The sequence below is a fragment of the Sus scrofa genome, chromosome 6, assembly GCF_054392235.1.
Source record: "Sus scrofa isolate SSC_HxYL_T2T_F1_AM1 chromosome 6, Sscrofa_HxYL_maternal_Yorkshire_Landrace_v2.0, whole genome shotgun sequence".
Lineage (NCBI taxonomy): Eukaryota > Metazoa > Chordata > Mammalia > Artiodactyla > Suidae > Sus > Sus scrofa.
Genome location: NC_139388.1, coordinates 48,911,241 through 48,927,321, shown reverse-complemented (window position 1 = coordinate 48,927,321; position 16,081 = coordinate 48,911,241). Strand labels below are relative to the sequence as shown.

The following is a 16,081-nucleotide window of genomic DNA, read 5'->3' as shown; positions in this document are numbered from 1 at the left end:
GCCCACGACCCTTGTTCTTCTCTGTGAGGCTACAGAGAATACATCTTCCACAGAATGAACCTTATCTGTTTCAGCCACATATTCAGCATTCTCTGACTTGCTTCTCATATGTCAGTGAAAAAATCAGGCACTTTGGAGTCTGGAAGACCTAGAAAGTTCCCGTAATTATCTCAGGCTACTTCTGTAGAATAGTGCCTGGTGTTTAATGGTTTTTATTATTATTATTAGTTTTTTTTTTTTGTCTTTTTTTTTTGCTATTTCTTGGGCCGCTCCTGTGGCACATGGAGGTTCCCAGGCTAGGGGTCGAATTGGAGCTGTAGCCACTGGCCTACGCCAGAGCCACAGCAACGCGGGATCCAAGCCGCGTCTGCAACCTACACCACGGCTCACGGCAACGCCGGATCGTTAACCCACTGAGCAAGGGCAGGGACCGAACCCGCAACCTCATGGTTCCTAGTCGGATTCGTTAACCACTGCGCCACGACGGGAACTCCCATTATTAGTTTTTTTTAATGGCCACACCTGCTACATATGGAAATTCCCAGGCTAGGGGTTGAATCAGAGCTGTAGCTGCTGGTCTACTGCTGCCAGCTTTGGCAATGCCAGCTCCTTAACCCACTGATAGAGGCCAGGGATCGAACCTGCATCCTCACGGATACTGTGTTGGGTTCTTAACCTACGGAGCCACAGTGGGAACCCCTATTATTAAGTTTAAAATCTCCAAAGCATTTTGGTTAATTTTTCTGGGCTTGATTCCTTAGGTTATGTCCTTTTAAAAAAGTGTGCTCCTTAGTACCAAACATGCTGCTGATTAGAACTCAGTGCAGTGAGATTATCATCAGCTTATTTAGACTTAGTTTCTTTTAGTGTCACCCCAAACCAAATCAGTTTCTTTGGGGGGGGATGTAATGTATCACATATATATGGTAAGCCTACATTTGGCTGAAAATCCCAGGTTTTTTCTTATATATTATTGTCAAACCACCCCATATAGTTGACTGATATATTATTTGCATCATCTTAAATTTCTCCTTACTTTGTTTCCTTTTTTTTCTTTCTTTTGCTTTTTAGGGCTGCACCCATGGCACTTGGAAGTTCCCAGGCTAGGGGTGGAATCAGAGCTGTTGCTGCCCGCCTACACCACAGCTGCAGCAACAAGGGATCAGAGCCTCGTCTTTGACCTACACCATAGCTCATGGCAACACCGGATCCTTAACCCACTGAGCGAGGCCAGGGATCAAACCCGCATCTTCATGGAGCCTAGTCAGGTTTGTTAACTGCTGAGCCATAGAGGGAACTCCAGCTGGGAAGCTTTTTAAAGCTCACCTGCTGGGGCCCCACCCCCGCAGAGATTCTAAGTCAGTAGATTTGAGGGGGCCGTTTGTATTATATTTATACCTCTGCATGATAGAGGGGTTCTTATAGCAGAGAAATGAGTTGGGCAGGTGAAATTAGGAAGGGAGAGAGGATACATCGCAGGCAATGGGATGATAAGATATGCGTTCTTAGGAAGAAAAGTTTTTTGGTTTTTTTTTTCCTGCTTTTTAGGGGCACATGCACAGCATATGGAGGTTCCCAGGCTAGGGGTCGAATTGGAGCTGTAGCCGCCGGCCTACACCACAGCCACAGCAATGCCAGATCTGGGCCACATCTGCAACCTACCCCACAGCTCATGGCAATGCTGGATCCCTAACCACTGAACAAGGCCAGGGATCAAGCCCGCATCCTCATGGATTCTAGTCAGGTTCGTTAACTGCTGAGCCATGAAGGGAACTCCTGGGAGGAAAACTTGATAAAAGGAAAACCCTGCAGGTTTCTAAGCGGGAGGATATGCATGTTTTAAGCTCCCCGATAGACGGATAACTTCGATCGGGGACTTACTCCGCGTCCTCTCTCGGAGTCCAGTCTCTGTTCATCCGTCTAAACCGGCGTCTGTCAGTACTTACTGCGCTTACTCACGTACACCCCTCTTGCGACATCTTTAACATATTTCTGTGGTTTCATGTGCATCACCCTCCTGCTTTGCTGCTGAGTCTGAGTCTCCATCCCCATTTTTGCTCTCCTTGTGTTTGCTGAAATGTTACAAAAATTGTGGACACTCACTTCTGAGTTTTATAGTCTTTATTTTCAATCTGCCAGACCAGGTTGACTTTTCCTGTGCTATTCACTCTTAACCTCTAACTGATGGATGCCTAACTGGGTTTTGACCTGCGGCGGGGCTTGGGGTGTGTGTGTGTGGGAGGACGCCAAGGCCCAGACCTCAGGTGGCTCCCAGTTTAATGGGGAGACCAGATACACCCATGAAGACGGCTGGGGCAGACTTACAGAGCGGCAGGTCGGGTGGCTCCCATCCAGACCTGGGTCATTGGAGGCCCAAGTCCCCATCCTTCCTCCTGGTCCCTTGGTCCAGAACCTTCCTGCATCTTCCTTGACCTCATTTAGTATTTCTCGTCTATGTCTTGCCCTTTGGCGTCTTTCTAGCACCAAGAACCCGGCCAGGGTGTAGGTATTGTTTCGAAGCTGGTCGCAAGGTTGCTTTAGGACCTTCCGCTTCAGCTACCAACCATCCCACAAGGACTAAATTTATATTATGCAAGCTGAGTGGCCTGTGCAGCTCTGGTCCGGTGGTGCATCTCTGCCTGACCATCTCTCTTTTTGTCAAGGAGCTGTGCTCCTTTGTGACAGAAAATTCAGTCAGGAAGGGCTTCCGAGGTGGTGAGCGAGATGGGTTTTTACAATCCCAGTGGGGGACTGGGTCTGAGGATTCCTGAGCCGGGGACAGGAACCCTCCTGCTCTCTGATGCCCAGCCTGCTCCACCCAGACACCACCCTGAGTGCCCCCGAAGGTCCAGGGACACCCCTAGTCGGTGGTGAAGTCAGAACTCGGCGCTCCCTCGGTTTGACTCACACCCCTGTCCCCGTTCGCCGCCTCCTCGGTCTCTTTGCCTCTGCGGCCCAGCAGCAAGGAGCCCTGATTCCGCAGCGCCTGCAGCCCTTTGCCAAAGGTCCTGCGCACCACTGAAGACGAGAAATAGAAAAGCAGGGGGTCCAGACTGGCGTTGAGGGAGCTGAATACCACAGCCTCCGCGCGCCATTTGGGGCTCTCCTTCGTGTGGAAGCCCACCAGGTGGGATATGTTATAGGGCCCGAAGCACACCAGGAAGTTAAGGAGTGTCACCACAGCCAGCCCCACGGCTCGGCGCCGCCTCTGGGCCCCCACGTGGGGCTGGGCGAGCATGATCCACACAAAGCGCGAGTAGCAGAAGATGGTGACCACCATGGGGATGAAGAAGAGGACGAGGCACAGCTCCAGCCGCACGGGAAGCACCACGTCCAGCTGCTCTTTGGTGAAGTTCTCATAGCAGGTACTGACGTTCATACCCTCGGCCTTCTGGGTTGAGTTCAAGTACTGAACGATGAACACGACAGTGCAGTGACCAAAGGACATGATCCAGGCCACCAGAGCAGCAATCACTCCGTACAAGGGCCGGCGGGACAGCTTGTACTGCACGGGGAAAGCCACTCCCAGGTAGCGCTCGATGCTGATGCCCGCCAGGAGCCACGTGCTGCAGTAGATGCTGCTGTAGAAGCCGAAACCCATGAGGGCACAGACGATCCCAGGCAGGTACCAGCGGAAGTTAGACGCGGCCTCAGTGATCTTCAAGGGCAGCAGCAGCAGCAGCAGCAGGTCTGCCAGCGTCAGGCTGAGCAGGAGGATGTGGATGGGTGCAGGGTGGGGCTGGCGGACGCGCCCCACGAAGGCCCGCAGGGCCAGGAGGTTGGCTGGGAGACCAGTGAGGAAGATGAGGATGTAGGCCGTGAGGATCACGGAGCTGTGCAAGTCCAGCATGACTGTTCTGGAAGAGGATGGAAAGGGGCAGGGTCAGGAGGCCCCACTCACATTCTGCGGACCCTCCTCTGGTTCAGTCTGCCGACATCCTCCCTGGCACGCTCCCTTTCCCGGCCCAGGCGTTCTGCCACTAGCACTGCTGGCTCACACCACCTGCCAGAACTGCCCAGAGCAATTATTGACTTTGCCTGGGGCGGGATATTAAGCAGCAGTTATTACGTTTGCCATCATGTGTCTCTGGGGGAGACCAACCCTTGGCTTCCCCAGGGAACTCCCCCTCCGGTTTTCCCAGCCTTTCTCCTTCTCTCCTCACAGATACAGGAAGTGATCAGTTTCCAACTTTCCTTAAGTCCTTCCCTCAGTCAGAGACCTGCAGAGAGAAAAGGCCAGCCTTGCCACCGCAGGGAGGGAGCTGGAAGACGTCTCTCAGGAGGACCCTGGCTGTGAAAACCCAGGCCCTGAGACCCAGGACCCCGCCACACGCCCAGGAAGCAGGTGCCCAGCCCCAAGCCGTCTCCCTGCCTCCCTACCTGTTTTCCTCGCCTTTTGCAGAACAGATTCTCCTCTGCCTTGTCCTCCCCTGTCCAATGCTGCGTTAGACAGAGGGGCTAGAGCAGTGCAGGGAGGGGGCGTGGGGAGGAAGGGTAAGCCAGCCTGATCCCCTAAAGACCTTAGAGAACATTCAGAAAAAGCACATGGGCGGTAACTGGTCTATGTTTTGACAGGAAACAGAGGAACTCTTCCTAATGGGGTAACGCAGTTTCCGATTGGTTTGTAACCCTTGCTGCCCACGCAAGGTCTGGCCCCCCACATCCTCTCTCCAGGCTTAGGGCCTGGTCCGCGGTTCCTCCCCCAACCCCCGGCTCCAGTCTCTGGACTTGGTCTTTACATTCGATTTCCGACAGACTTCCTCCGGCCCCCCTACCCCCGCAACACTCTCCCCTCCAGCTCTGATCCCAGCATCACTTCCCAGAGCGTGAGCACTCAGCTTGCTGCCTTGCCTGGTCTTGGTTCTGGATAGATGGCTTCTTGTGATGGGTCCTGGAGAAAAGTCTGAAAGCTTCTAGGAAAGAGGAACAGAGTTTTAGCCACTGCTACCACCCATTTCGCACAGGAAAAAAATTGTAAGGAACCTGGCTGGTAGAAAGCTTTTATACCAGCATGCATCATGTGACCGGAGAGGGAAGGTCAGTAATTGAGCGCTGTCTCCTCTCGGACCCAAAGGAAAGGGGGCCGGCATCTCGATCCTCTCCTTAGAGATCCTCACTGTGATTTCCAACCTGGATTTCCCGTCCTCAGTTTCTGATTTTTTTTTTTTTTTTTTTTTTTTTTTTGTCAATCCCAGCTATATTTTCCATTTCCCAAGTCAGATCATCTCATCTTTTTTTCTCTGTGATATCTTCTGTGATTCTACTCAATTTTAGAAAAGAGGTTTTCTGCTTTCTTTTATTCTTCAGTTCTCCCTTTCCATCTAGTTTCTTGCCTTCTGTTCCCAACAAGTTTCTTTTGCCCTCCCTGTTGGAACAGACTGCTTTCTCCTAGCCCTTGTCTTGTTATGGTGGAAATAGCGTGGGATTTAGAGTCATGCAGATGTGGGCTTAAAGCCAAGTTCCTTCCTTCATTGTGACCTTGAGGCAGATCAATTTTTTGAACTTTAGTTTCCTTTTTAGGCCAGCGAGGGTGAGAATGCTTACATCCCAGGGTTTCTGTGAGAGACCCCGAGGCAGCAGATATAAAGCATAGGAGCTAGTGCTTCACACAAGGATGCACATAAATGGAAGTGGTCCCTCCTCCCAAGCCTGTTGGATAGCTTTGTAGAATGTGGGCCCCCTGGTAGAATATCCAAAGACCAAGGGCACAGACCTGCCATCTGACTTGGGAAAGCAGCAGGGATTCAGAAGGAGCCATGTGCCTGCATGGCTCTTCCTACGGGAGGGGTGCTTGGGCTGCGTTCCCTTCCCCTGTGGGGGTCCCTCTTCCTGGGGGCTGGCCCCAACTTCTGAGCCACCTTTGTTCTTTTCTCACTATTTCTTCCTCTCTGACCCATATAGCTCCAGGTTAGAAGCTCCTCAAAGTCCTTTTGAAACACACACGTGAGGAAACAGATAATCAGAATGTTTTCTCTTGACCCAGGGAACAGACGTCTCTGTTTCGCCATCTGTGGCCTGATCCCTGCTGGGAGGATCTCTGTTCTTCCCCTAGGACTTACCCTTATCCGTTATTGTTCGTTCATTCAGTCATTCATTCATTCAACCGACTGTTTTTAGTTTTGTGGCCTAGGACCCCAGCGTCCAGGTCTCTTAATATTTAACTTTTCTTTCCCTTTAGCTCTGCTCACCTCTAGAACCCAGGAGTTCTCTCTTTTCATTTATTTCCTTTCCCTAGCACCCACATACACTTCCCAGATTAACAGGGGAGCTAAGGAAGAAACCATTCTGTGTTGCTTGCTACAAAGTTTATTTGTGTCGTTTTGCTTTTATGATTTTCTATAAATATTCTCAAGGATCTGGATTTCATTGCAAACTGGAAACTTACTGGAAAACAGGAGTTAGGTCTGCTTCTTTATCTCTGCCTCCCCTTTCCCCCACCTCATGCCCTTCTCATATCACAGCTGTGTCACCTGTGCTGAAGGTCCCCCATAAGCCCCCTTCTCCATGCGTAGGGCAGTTATGAAGGTAGCATGATAAAGGAGGACTTTTGAATGGACGACTCACCATGCCCACCGATGCCACAGGAAAAAGAAGCGCAATCCTTCAGCTGCATTCAGGGACTTTCACAAAAGCTGTATCTTTCACAATCTCTTCCAAGTTCAGTTTTCTGTCATCATTTTAACCCAGCTTGTCAGAATTGGAAGGAAATTAGACCCGTTATCTAAAGTTACTTACGGTATCGAAAGTGAATAATCCCTTCGTTCACTTCCTTGTTCCTCAGTCATCCCTCAGTCCACCCTCATCTGGATCACATCCCTGTTTTTCCACAGGACCTGTTCTTCCTAAAGGTAGCAGTGACTCTCAGTTACTAAATGCAGTGGACATCTTCTTCCTGTTTGATTAACATTCAACAGTTTCCACACCCTTCTTGAAACATTCTCTTTCCATGAATTCTGCAGGTTGTGTTCTTCTAGTTTCCCTGTCTTCTCCCCCACTTCTTTTTTTTTCCCCCTAGACTAACTGAGTCAGATGGATCTTTTGTGTATTACTTTTGCCCAGGAGAGGGCAGATGACCCACACATAAAGGAAATTAGCTTGATCTTTGGTCACTTCTTAATTTCCTTTGCTAGCTCACCTTTCCTACTCATCCTCCAAAGGTTAGAGTTCCTTAAGGCTTGCTTCTAGGTTCTTTCCTATCCTCATCCTATGTTCTCTCTCTCTCCCTCGCTCTCTCTGTTTGTTGCATCCATTTCTACAGTGTCAATTACCGTCCTCAGAAACCCCAGTTTTGAACCTCTCTCCTGGGCTGCTGTGAGCTTTCAAATCCACATGTCCAACAGCCTAGGAGACGTTCCCATTTGGATGTCTCCCGGGCACCAGAAATTCATTGCATCCAGAACTGGCTGGAGACATTCTCAACCACACTAAACCTGCTTCCAGCGTTCTCCACCTTGGAAACTAAGATCTCTCCCCATCCCATCCCTGAGCCATAATCCTAGAGCCAATCTTAAAGTCAGTCTTGACACCATCTTCTTCCTTGTGCTCCGGATGCAGCCCAACATACTTCTCAAATACCTAACAAATCTGTCCATCTCTCTCCAGCTCCGTTGCCCCATCTCAGTGTTAACCACCACCCTCTGTTAGCAGGGTTTCGGCAGGGGCCATGACCAGCTCCCTCACAGCCATTCACTCTCCCAAAAGTCAGTTTCAGTCATACTGCAGCTAGTGGGATCTTTCTTAAAATGTCAAGCCAGTTATACCACCATCTTGTTTAAAATCCTTTCAGGAGCTTCTTTTTTTTTTTGTCTTTTGTCTTTTGAGGGCCACACCTGTGGCATATGGAGGTTCCCAGGCTAGAGGTCGAGTAGGAGCTGTAGCCACCGGCCTACACCACAGCCACAGCAACTCGGGATCCGAGCCTCATTTGCGACCTACACCACAGCTTCCGGCAATGCTGGATCTTTAACCCACTGAGCAAGGCCAGGGATCGAACCGCAACCTCATGGTTCCTAGTTGGATTCGTTTCTGCTGAGCCACGACAGGACCTCCCCTTTCAGAGACTTCTTATTGCTTTTAGGATAAATATTAAAACCCCTAACAGAGCCTGTAAGGCCCACTTGGCATGGCCCTTGCAAACTTTCAGCCTTAATTCACATCACTCTTCTCCCTCCTTGCTCTCCAAGCAAAACTATCTTTCACCTCCATGAATGTGCCATCTTTCCTTCTGCCAGGGGCCCTCGAAGCCTCTTCCTGAAATGCTTCTTACTTCTCATTACCCACTCCAGCCTCCCCTGTTAATTCCTAGTCTTTCTAGTATGTATTTCTTCCTTCAGAAAGCCCTCCCTGACTTCCTAGATTGAGTTAGCGTCTGTTATTTTGCATTCTTATAGCATCTTTTCTCTTTCTTTTCTTTTCTTTTCTTTCCTTTTTAGGGCTGCATCTGTGGCATATGGAGGTTCCCAGCTTAGGGGTTGAATTGGAGCTGCAGTTGCCGGCCTACACCACAGCTCCAGCAACGCAGGATCCGAGCCTTGTCTGAAACCCACACCACAGTTCATGGCAGTGCTGGATCCCTAACCTGCTGAGCTAGGCCAGAGATCAAACCTGCACCCTTACGGAGACTAGTCCGGTTTGTTATCGCTGAGCCACAATGGGAACTCCTCTTATAGCATCTTTTCTATTGCTGAGTAATATTATGTTTTAGGATATTTTATTTATCTGTTTACCTGTTGATAGACATTTGGGTTTTTTCAGTTTTGGGCTCATGTAAATAAAGCTGCCGTGTACTCTGCTGAATAGGTTTTCAGTGCTCTTGGGCAAATATCTGAGAACACATTGGTGAAGTAAAACTTTCTGCTTGACTTTTGAAGAATCTGCTGATTTTCCAAGCTGGCTGTATCATTTTTATTCCACGGCAATGCATGAGCATTCTCTTTGCTCCATATCCTTGCGAACGCTTGGTACTGGTCAGTCTTAAGTTTTAGACATTCTGATTCGTATGTCATGTTATATCATTGTGGCTCTAATTTGCATTTCCTTGGTGACTGTTGATGTGAAGCATCTTTTCAAGTTCTTCTTGGCCATTTGTGTGTCTTGGTTTTGGGTTTTTGTTTGTTTGTTTTTTGGCCGTGCCTGGAGCATGTGGAAGTTCCAGGCCAGGGATCAAACCCAAGCCACAGCAGGGTTGCTAGGTCCTTAACAACTAGGCCATCAGGGAATTCTCATTTGTGCATCTTCTTTTGTGAAGTGTCTGTATCAAGTCTTGTGCTCATTTAGAAAAAAGTTGTATTACTTTCATAGTGAGTCCTAAGAGCTCTTTATTATGTTCTGGGTACTAGTCATTTATTAGCTATTTTATTAGTATTAAAAATATTTTCTCTCACTCTAGGGCTTGTCTTTTCATTTTTTTAAATTGCCTCTTGAAGAACAGAAGTTCTGAATTTTGATAAAGTCTAATTTGTCTAGTTTTTCTCTTATGATTGGTACTTTTATTGTGCTAAGAAACTTTTACCTGCCTATCCAGTTCCAGACTTTCCTTTGCCTGTTGAATTCTCTAGGCACCTTTACTGAAAACGAATCGATCATATGTGTATGAGTGGGTCTGTTTCTTGAATATCTTTTCTGTGAGATCTTTATGTCTTTCCCTCCACCTTTTCCACACAGTCTTGGCTGCGGTAGTTGATAGTAAATAAGTTTTTTTTTTTCTCTCAAGCAGTTTAACATTATTTTAAAAATTATAGTTGAATTACCGTATTATATTAGTCTCATTTGTACAATATAGTGATTTAATATTTGTATATTAATTACATTACACTTCATTTAAAGTGATTATAAAATATTGGCTATATCCTTGCATTGTAAAATATATCTTTGTTTTTTTTATAAACTTTTTTTATTACTCAAATGAATTTATCACATCTGTAGTTATATAATGATCATGACAATCCAGTTTCAAGTAAATAAGTCTTAAAATCAGGTAGTATAAGTCCTCCAAGTTTGTTCTTCTTCTCTAAAATTGCTTTGGTTTTTCTAGGTCATTTGCATTTCCATATAAGTCAGTTTCTACAAAAAAAAAAAAAAAAAGCTTGCTGGGCTTTTGACTGGGGTTGTGTTGAATCCATAGATCAATTTGGGACCGTTCGGTGATATTGGAACAATACTGAGGCTTCCAGTCTATGAACACAATGTATCTCTCCATTAATTTAACTGTTTCATTTCTCTCAGCAGCACCTCCCAGTCTTCAGCATGGAGGTGTTGCACGTCTTTTCTTAAATCGATGCCTAAGTATTTTTGGTGCTGTTGCAGATTTTATTTTTTCAAAATGTTTTTTTTTCATTATTTGTTGCTTTCATAGCATCATTTATATTCCTTCATAGCACACATCTCTGCATATTATAATACATTTATTTGTCTGAGGATTTGCTGAATGTCCATCTCCCTTGCAAGACCATCCATGACAGCAGGGCACACGACTGTTTCGCTCACTGTGGTAGCCCCAGGGCCCTAGGTTGAGCCTGGTACATATTAGACACTCGATAATTGTTTCCTGGATGATGTGTGGATGGGTAAGTGGAAGAATTGGAATGGCGAAAAGTCATTTTCAAAAACTCAGAGATATTTGTCCTCAGATGTCTCAGTTTATCTTCTTGGGACCATCACCAGAAACCCCAGCCAGTAATGACTCGAGAGTTCTCTTGCAGATTAAGGCACTCCTAGGGCTTTTGCTGGAAGCCACAAGGATCCTTCCTTGTGGTCAGTATTGAAAATTCAGGATAATGTGCCTTTATTATATAGATCCTGCTTAACAAATATGAGGAAGATGTAGACATAAAATATTCAGAAGTGAAAGGGAATGCAGGGTTTCAATAGTAGTGGCACCAACGATCAAGAAATGGCTGTTGTGGCGTTCCTGTCATGGTGCAGCAGAAACGAATCCGACTAGGAACCATGAGGTTGCAGGTTCGATCCCTGGCCTCACCCAGTGGTTTAAGGATCCGGCGTTGCTGTGGCAGTGGTATAGGCCGGCAGCTGTAGCTCCCATTAGACCCCTATCCTGGGAACCTCCCAATTGCCATGGGTACAGCCCTAAAAAAAAGACAAAAAAGAAAAAAAAAAAAGAAAGAGCTATTGTTTCATTCATTAAACATGTATCTACCTCTAGGATGTAGTGGGATCTGTGCCAAGCGCCGGGGATTCAGGGTCAAAAATCAGGTTGTCGGATCACAGTCATAGAGGGCAGTTACATTCTAGTGGAGGGAGAGAGGCAAAAACAAGTAATTAGGATTATAGGAGGAATTAGACAGTGATAGACACTAAGAAGGAAATGAAACACGGTGACGACGGGAGAGTGGTCACGGCGTGGCAGGGGTCAGAGAGGCCCTCTCTGAGGTTACCGTCAAGCTGAGCTGACATCTGAGAGGCTGAGCTGGATTCCACAAAGGGGCTGTGTGCAGTTCCAGTAGAGGAGTGGTCTAGGTGGAGGAACTGGCACGTCGGAGGCAGAAAACACCTTGGCTGGGGTGGGGGGCATAGGAATGCCAGTGTGATTGGAGCCTGGTGAGCCAGGGCGATTGCAGTAGGGGATGAGACCACGACCATGCTGGGGCTTACTGATCTTAGTAAGGAGTTGTGATTCATCATAGGCTGTGAAGTCCCTTGAAGGCCATAAGAGGAGAGTGACATGGTGAGATCTGAGAAGATGGTGCTGGCTGTGTGTGAAGAAGGGCCTTACCGGGGATGAAGTTGGAGGCAGAGAGCAGGAGGTATACAACAGTCACCTGGGGAGGACCGGTGATGCCATGGATTCTGGAGAACGTGGCAGCGGAGGTGGAGAGGATCAGCTGGGATTTGGGAGACAACACTTTATTTTTAGTTTAAAAAATGTATGGCCACACCCGTTGCATCTGGAAGTTCCCAGGCCAGGGATTGAGTCAGAGCCACAGCTGCAACCTACATGGGATCCTTTTAAGCCACTGTGCAGGGCCAGGGCATTGAAGCTGTGGCTCCACAGCAACCCACGCCACTTGCCAGAACTTTAAATAAATGACAATAAATGAAGAATTGCAGGATGCCAGAGAGAAATGGAACTCTCCTGGGGAATAAGAGGGAAGGCGATTCTAGACCGACACATCCAAATAGACTGAGAGTTGATTGCTCCCCTATGCCAGTGCAGTTCACCCTGCTTCTCTGTGTGTATTACGCTTTTTGAGCCCCTGCAGGGGCCTTATGATGATGTGAAGATGACAGTTTAGGCCCTTCCCCAGTCATAGCTCCTCTTTTAGTTGCCACTCGTCCAGCCTTTCTCTGTCATCCCCCTAGTGATGTCTTCCAATGTTGTAGCCTTTACATAGCCAGCCCCAGTGCTGGTGCCCTACTGAGGGAGAGAGATAGGAAGGAGCAGGTCAGGACTAGCATCTACAGACCCCATCTCTCTTGACCTCTGTCGTGAGCATCGTGGCTTTTGCCACCTGCTACCTATAACCATATTCCAGCCTTCCTCTGCAGAGACCTCTCCTTCCTTTGCTCTCTGTCTACCTGCTTGCTGTTAATCCAACTCCATCCTTGGCCAATAATATCAGCTGTGGCAGCTAAATAATGCCCCCCCAAGACCCCCACATCTTTATCCTTGGAACCTGTGAATGTAAATTACATGGCAGAAAAGGACTTTACAGGTGTGATTAAGAATTTTTTACCACGAGGATGGAGTTCCCGTCGTGGCTCAGTGGTTAACGAACCTGACTAGTAACCACGAGGTTGTGGGTTCGATCCCTGGCCTTGCTCAGTTGGTTAAGGATCCAGCGTTGCCATGAGCTGTGGTGTAGGTCGCAGACAGGGCTTGGATCTCGTGTTGCTCTGGCTGTGGCATAGGTCAGCGGCTACAGCTCCGATTCGATCCCTAGCCTGGGAACCTCCACATACCCTGGATGTGGCCCTAAAAAGACCAAAAAAAAAAAAAAAAGAACTTTACCACGAGGAGATTATCCAAGATTATCTGGGTGGGCCGTAAACGTAATCACAAATGTTCTTTTAAGAAGAGAGTGGAGGGAGATTTTAGACAGAAGGGGAGAGGGCTGTGTGACCACAGAGGCAGAGCTTGGAATGATGCGGCCACAAGCCCCGGGATGCCAGCAGCCAGCAGGAACTGGAAGAGGCAGGGGGTAGATTTTCCTCGGCCCAGTGATACTGGCCTTGGGCTTTTGGCCTCCGGAACTGTGAGAGGATACATTCCTGTTGAGTTAAGCTACCCCATTTGTGACAGTTTGTGCTAGCAGACGTAGGAAACCAGCCAACAGCCAACATCTCCTGCCTATTCTGTGATACTGTGTGCCAGGCACTGTGCTAAGAGTTTTGCAAAGACGAACTCATTTAACCCTTAAAACACTGTGAGGGTGGCATATTCGTCCCCATTTTACAGATGAGAAAACTGAGGTAGAAAAAAGTAATTTGCCTCCAGTCACACAGCCGGTGATTAGAAGAACCGAACTTGAAACTCAGGCCCTGGGCAGCCTGGCTCTGGAGTCCATGGTGTCCACCACTGTGCTCTGCTCCCCGCTGTACTAGAGGGTCCAGGTTAGAGCCACTTTCCCTGGCAGCCCCTGGGAATCCTGTGGATCCCACACAAGGAGGCACGAGGGCACAGGCAAGGGTGTAAGGTCATGTCATCTGCGTCCCACAGGGGGTGTCTGCATTGTTGCCAGGCTTCTGGCCAGTGGCCCTCGTCCTTTCCCTGAAATGGTGAGTGACCTTCATCCCCATTTTCCTAGGATCCTCAGGCAGCTCTCAGCCTTTCACATGTTCTCGTTGCTTCTCTAACCCCAGATCCCAGATGCTGTGATCTTTTGTTGGTGCCTCCCTCCCTGTCTCCCAACATTTTGGATACTCAGGGAATAGAGGGGAGACACGCTTGTTGTTGCTCTCTACTAAATTCTCTGTGTCACTTAAGCATTTATGAGCAAGAATGTTTATAAGATCCTGGATTTAATCGTGAACTAGAAAGAAGAACTTGGGAGAACAGTTCCTTTGTTCCTGGACTCTTGAAGAGGTTGTCTGACCTTTTCCTTTCTCCTTGACCCCTCTTCTCCATCTGCTGTCCCTGCAGAGCTGACCTTCAGAGCAGGAAGAGGACTAAAGAGCCCCCATCCCCACCCCCGCCCTGCTCCCCTTGGCCACACACAGCTTCCGGCCCAGACCACTGGGTAGCTTTCCCGGGCTCATGCCCTGCCCTTGGGAAGAAGCCAGAGGCAGCTGGCAGTTATGCTGGACTGCTTTTCAGGGTTGACCGTGAGCAAAGGAAGAGGGGCTGGAGAGTCTCTGGAAGTGGAAATGGGACAGATTCTCTTAGTAAATCTAGAAGTGCTTGCAGTCGGGTGCTGGCTGATCCGGCAAAAGTTGGGTCAACCCAGGGCAAAACAGAATGCTCTGCTTTCGTCTTCTCAGCCCAGCCTCCCCTCTGCTTTCCTCCCTCTACGTCCTCCTGTTACATATGCAACTCGTCTTCCCCAGCTAGTGGTGGCATCGCTGGAGCTTACCAGGGTAACTCCAGCTCGCAGAATCTTTGGAAACTTAAATGAGACCGCTGACGCCAGGGTGTAGGGAGGGTATCAGGAACCCTCTGGGTTGGGGGCAGTGATAGTACAAGTGGCATTTCCTAGGAGAGGAGAAAGCCCTGGTTCCCAGGAGAGGGGAAAGTCCTGGTTTTCTTTTTTTTTTTTTTTTTTGTCTTTTGTCTTTTTGTCTTTTGTTGTTGTTGTTGTTGCTATTTCTTGGGCCGCTCCCTCGGCATATGGAGGTTCCCAGGCTAGGGGTTGAATCGGAGCTGTAACCACCGGCCTACGCCAGAACCACAGCAACGCGGGATCCGAGCCGTGTCTGCAACCTACACCACAGCTCACGGCAACGCCGGATCTTTAACCCACTGAGCAAGGGCAGGGACCGAACCCGCAACCTCATGGTTCCTAGTCGGATTCGTTAACCACTGCGCCACGACGGGAACTCCAGTCCTGGTTTTCTTAACACAGGCTCCAGCAAGTACAGTTTGTGTTGATCAAAAGTGGGAATTGGTTAAAAATAGATTGAGAAGCAGTTACGCAGTTGATGCAGTATTTTACTACTGGCACTCAGAAAAGTTCATATGAACTAAGATCATCTGAGTTGAGTCATCTGTCAGCTCCTCCCATCACCGGAAGGATTCAGGTCCCACAGTAAAGAGAAGACATCAAGAGAAGTAGGGGAGTGGGGGTGAGGGGACCACGCAAATGGAGTATTCCTTTGACACGGGTCTGGGGTCCTTTTTTTTTTTTTTTTTTTTTGGCCTTGGGCCCTTTCTGTGCCCTAACAGTGAATTAGCACCTGAGAGTCCCCTTCTGTCTCAAGAAGTCTCTGCCGGATATGACACTAAAAGCCTACATTAGAAGTTCTCGTTGTGGCGCAGCGGAAATGAATCTGAACCGTGAGGTTGTGGATTTGATCCCCGGCCTCTATCAGTGGGTTAGAGATCTGGCGTTGCCATGAGCTGTGGTGTAGGTTGCAGACGCGGCTTGGATCTGGCATTGCTGTGGCTCTGGTGTAGGCCAGCAGCAACAGCTTCGATTAGACCCTAGCCTGGGAACCCCTGTATGTGGCAGATGCGGCCCTAAAAAAAAAAAAAAAAAAAATTGCCTATATCATAGTTGGGGATGGTCAGATGTGCCTGGAATCCCAAATACTGGCATATAGAAGTTCCCTGGGCCACGGATTGAATCTGAGCTACAGCTGCGACCTAAGCCACAGTTATAACAATGCTGGATCCTTAATCCACCCTGCCAGGCTGTGGATCGAACCTACGCCTTAGCAGTGACTGGGCCTCACAGAGACAAGGTCGGATCCTTGACCTACTGTGCTACAGTGGGAACTCCTTACTTCATACTCTTAAGAAGCATCTATATTCTGAGAAGAAAAACAAGAGGCAGACAGGAAGAAAGCAAAGGACACATGAGAGCCAGAGCTATCTCTTTAAAAACTTTTTTTAGTAGACTTTGTTGTGTAGAGCAGTTTTAGATTCACAGCAAAACTGAGCAGGAAGTACAGAGGCTTCTGTTTAGCC

The 16,081-nt window shown here is 48.3% G+C and overlaps 1 protein-coding gene and 1 long non-coding RNA gene across 4 annotated transcripts in view; one reads left to right on the top strand and one right to left on the bottom strand.

The window, feature by feature from the left end:
- Positions 1–16,081, top strand: part of LOC146402338 (uncharacterized) — a 42,112-nt gene that overhangs the window by 13,887 nt on the left and 12,144 nt on the right. Inside the window, exons 3-5 of the long non-coding RNA XR_014806187.1 lie at positions 1,072–1,268; positions 1,549–1,744; positions 4,166–4,345. This is a non-coding gene — a long non-coding RNA (uncharacterized LOC146402338). The remainder of the gene's footprint in view (positions 1–1,071; positions 1,269–1,548; positions 1,745–4,165; positions 4,346–16,081) is intronic.
- Positions 2,107–4,976, bottom strand: FFAR2 (free fatty acid receptor 2). Of its 3 annotated transcripts, none has more exons than XM_005664468.4 (2): positions 4,381–4,976; positions 2,107–3,857 (listed from the first exon to the last, which is right to left on the bottom strand). In XM_005664468.4, the coding sequence occupies exon 2, from the start codon at positions 3,848–3,850 to the stop codon at positions 2,861–2,863; it is 990 nt and encodes a 329-aa protein (XP_005664525.1). In that variant the 5' UTR covers positions 3,851–3,857; positions 4,381–4,976; the 3' UTR covers positions 2,107–2,860. The 3 variants fall into 3 exon arrangements, with proteins under 3 accessions (XP_005664525.1, XP_013853742.2, NP_001265687.1); XM_013998288.3 differs by having other exon boundaries at positions 4,852–4,976; NM_001278758.1 differs by lacking the exon at positions 4,381–4,976 and having other exon boundaries at positions 2,718–3,850.